This window comes from Scyliorhinus torazame, chromosome 19, assembly GCF_047496885.1.
Source record: "Scyliorhinus torazame isolate Kashiwa2021f chromosome 19, sScyTor2.1, whole genome shotgun sequence".
NCBI lineage: Eukaryota > Metazoa > Chordata > Chondrichthyes > Carcharhiniformes > Scyliorhinidae > Scyliorhinus > Scyliorhinus torazame.
In genome coordinates, this window is record NC_092725.1 from 13,057,326 (window position 1) to 13,059,825 (window position 2,500).

The 2,500-nt window shown below is 49.9% G+C and overlaps 1 protein-coding gene across 1 annotated transcript in view; it reads right to left on the reverse strand.

Annotated features, from left to right (window-relative positions):
- Positions 1-2,500, reverse strand: part of LOC140396627 (uncharacterized) — a 368,154-nt gene that overhangs the window by 2,514 nt on the left and 363,140 nt on the right. The window contains exon 15 of the mRNA XM_072485421.1: positions 189-218. Coding sequence (XP_072341522.1) covers positions 189-218 — 30 coding nt within the window. The remainder of the gene's footprint in view (positions 1-188; positions 219-2,500) is intronic.

Below are 2,500 nucleotides of genomic sequence, written 5' to 3' on the forward strand. Positions count from 1 at the left end.
GAGAGACAGAGAGAGACAGAGAGAGACAGAGAGAGACAGAGACAGAGAGAGAGAGAGACAGAGAGAGAGACAGAGAGAGAGACAGAGACAGAGACAGAGACAGAGATAGACAGAGACAGAGCGAGACAGAGACAGAGACAGAGAGAGAGAGAGACAGAGACAGTTCCAATCCCGAGTCATTAACTCACCGTTAGTCAGTCCAGCGGCCGCACCGTAACCTAAGATTGAAAAGACAAAACATCAGCACTCTCGATATCCTGGGGGAGGGGTCACCATTGTCTGGCACCTGAGCGACAGAGCGAGCGCAAGAAAGCGACAGAGTGTGGAAGCAACAGAGAGAGAGAGAGAGCGTGTGACAGAGAGAGAGAGAGAGAGCATGATAGAACGAGAGAGAGCGAGTGACCGAGAGAGAGAGAGGGAGAGCCAACCGTAGAGATTCAAAAAGGGGACGGTGGCAGAATTTGGGGTAATTGCAGACCAGGTCGTGTAACACGGCCGTTGGGAAATTGCAGACTAGTTAGTGTAACGTCGGCCGTTGGGAAATTGCAGACCAGTTAGTGTAATGTCGGCCGTTGGGAAATTGCAGACCAGTTAGTGTAACGTCGGCCGTTGAGAAATTGCAGACCAGTTAGTGTAACATCGGCCGTTGGGAAATTGCAGACCAGTTAGTGTAACGTCGGCCGTTGGGAAATTGCAGACCAGTTAGTGTAACGTCGGCCGTTGGGAGATTGCAGACCAGTTAGTGTAACATCGGCCGTTGGGAAATTGCAAACCAGTTAGTGTAACATCGGCCCGTTATGAAATTGCAGACCAGATAGTGTAATGTCGGCCGTTGGGAAATTGCAGACCAGATAGTGTAATGTCGGCCGTTGGGAAATTGCAGACCAGATAGTGTAATGTCGGCCGTTGGGAAATTACAGACCAGTTAGTGTAACGTCGGCCGTTGGGAAATTGCAGACCAGTTAGTGTAACGTCGGCCCGTTGGGAAATTACAGACCAGTTAGTGTAACGTCGGCCGTTGGGAAATTGCAGACCAGTTAGTGTAACATCGGCCGTTGGGATATTGCAGACCAGGTAGTGTAACGTCGGCCGTTGGGAAATTGCAGACCAGTTAGTGTAACGTCGGCCGTTGGGAAATTGCAGACCAGTTAGTGTAACGTCGGCCGTTGGGAAATTGCAGACCAGTTAGTGTAACGTCGGCCGTTGGGAAATTGAAGACCAGTTAGTGTAACGTCGGCCGTTGGAAATTGCAGACCAGTTAGTGTAACGTCGGCCGTTGGGAAATTGCAGACCAGTTAGTGTAACATCGGAAGTTGGGAAATTGCAAACCAGTTAGTGTAACATCGGCCATTGGGAAATTGCAGACCAGTTAGTGTAACGTCGGCCGTTGGGAAATTGCAGACCAGGTAGTGTAACATCGGCCGTTGGGAAATTGCGGACTAGTTTAGTGTAACGTCGGCCGTTGGGAAATTGCAGACCAGTTAGTGTAACGTCGGCCGTTGGGAAATTGCAGACCAGTTAGTGTAACATCGGCCGTTGGGAAATTGCAGACCAGGTAGTGTAATATCGGCCGTTGGGAAATTGCAGACCAGTTAGTGTAACATCGACCGTTGGGAAATTGCAGACCAGTTAGTGTAACATCGGCCGTTGGGAAATTGCAGACCAGTTAGTGTAACATCGGCCGTTGGGAAATTGCAGACCAGTTAGTGTAACGTCGGCCGTTGGGAAATTGCAGACCAGTTAGTGTAACGTCGGGCCGTTGGGAAATTGCAGACTCAGTTAGTGTAACGTCGGCCGTTGGGAAATTGCAGACCAGTTAGTGTATCATCGGCCGTTGGGAAATTGCAGACCAGTTAGTGTAACATCGGCCGTTGGGAAATTGCGGACCAGTTAGTGAAACGTCGGGCCGTTGGGAAATTGCAGACCAGTTAGTGTAACGTCGGCCGTTGGAAATTGCAGACCAGTTAGTGTAACATCGGCCGTTGGGAAATTGCAGACCAGTTAGTGTAACATCGGCGTTGGGAAATTGCGGACCAGTTAGTGTAACGTCGGCCGTTGGGAAATTGCAGACCAGTTAGTGTAACGTCGGCCGTTGGGAAATTGCAGACCAGTTAGTGTAACGTCGGCCGTTGGGAAATTGCAGACCAGTTAGTGTAACGTCGGCCGTTGGGAAATTGCAGACCAATTAGTGTAACGTCGGCCGTTGGGAAATTGCAGACCAGTTAGTGTAACATCGGCCGTTGGGAAAATTGCAGACCAGTTAGTGTAATATCGGCCGTTGGGAAATTGCAGACCAGTTAGTGTAACATCGGCCGTTGGGAAATTGCAGACCAGTTAGTGTAATATCGGCCGTTGGGAAATTGCAGACCAGTTAGTGTAACGTCGGCCGTTGGGAAATTGCAGACCAGTTAGTGTAACATCGGCCGTTGGGAAATTGCAGACCAGTTAGTGTAACATCGGCCGTTGGGAAATTGCAGACCAGTTAGTGTAATATCGGCCG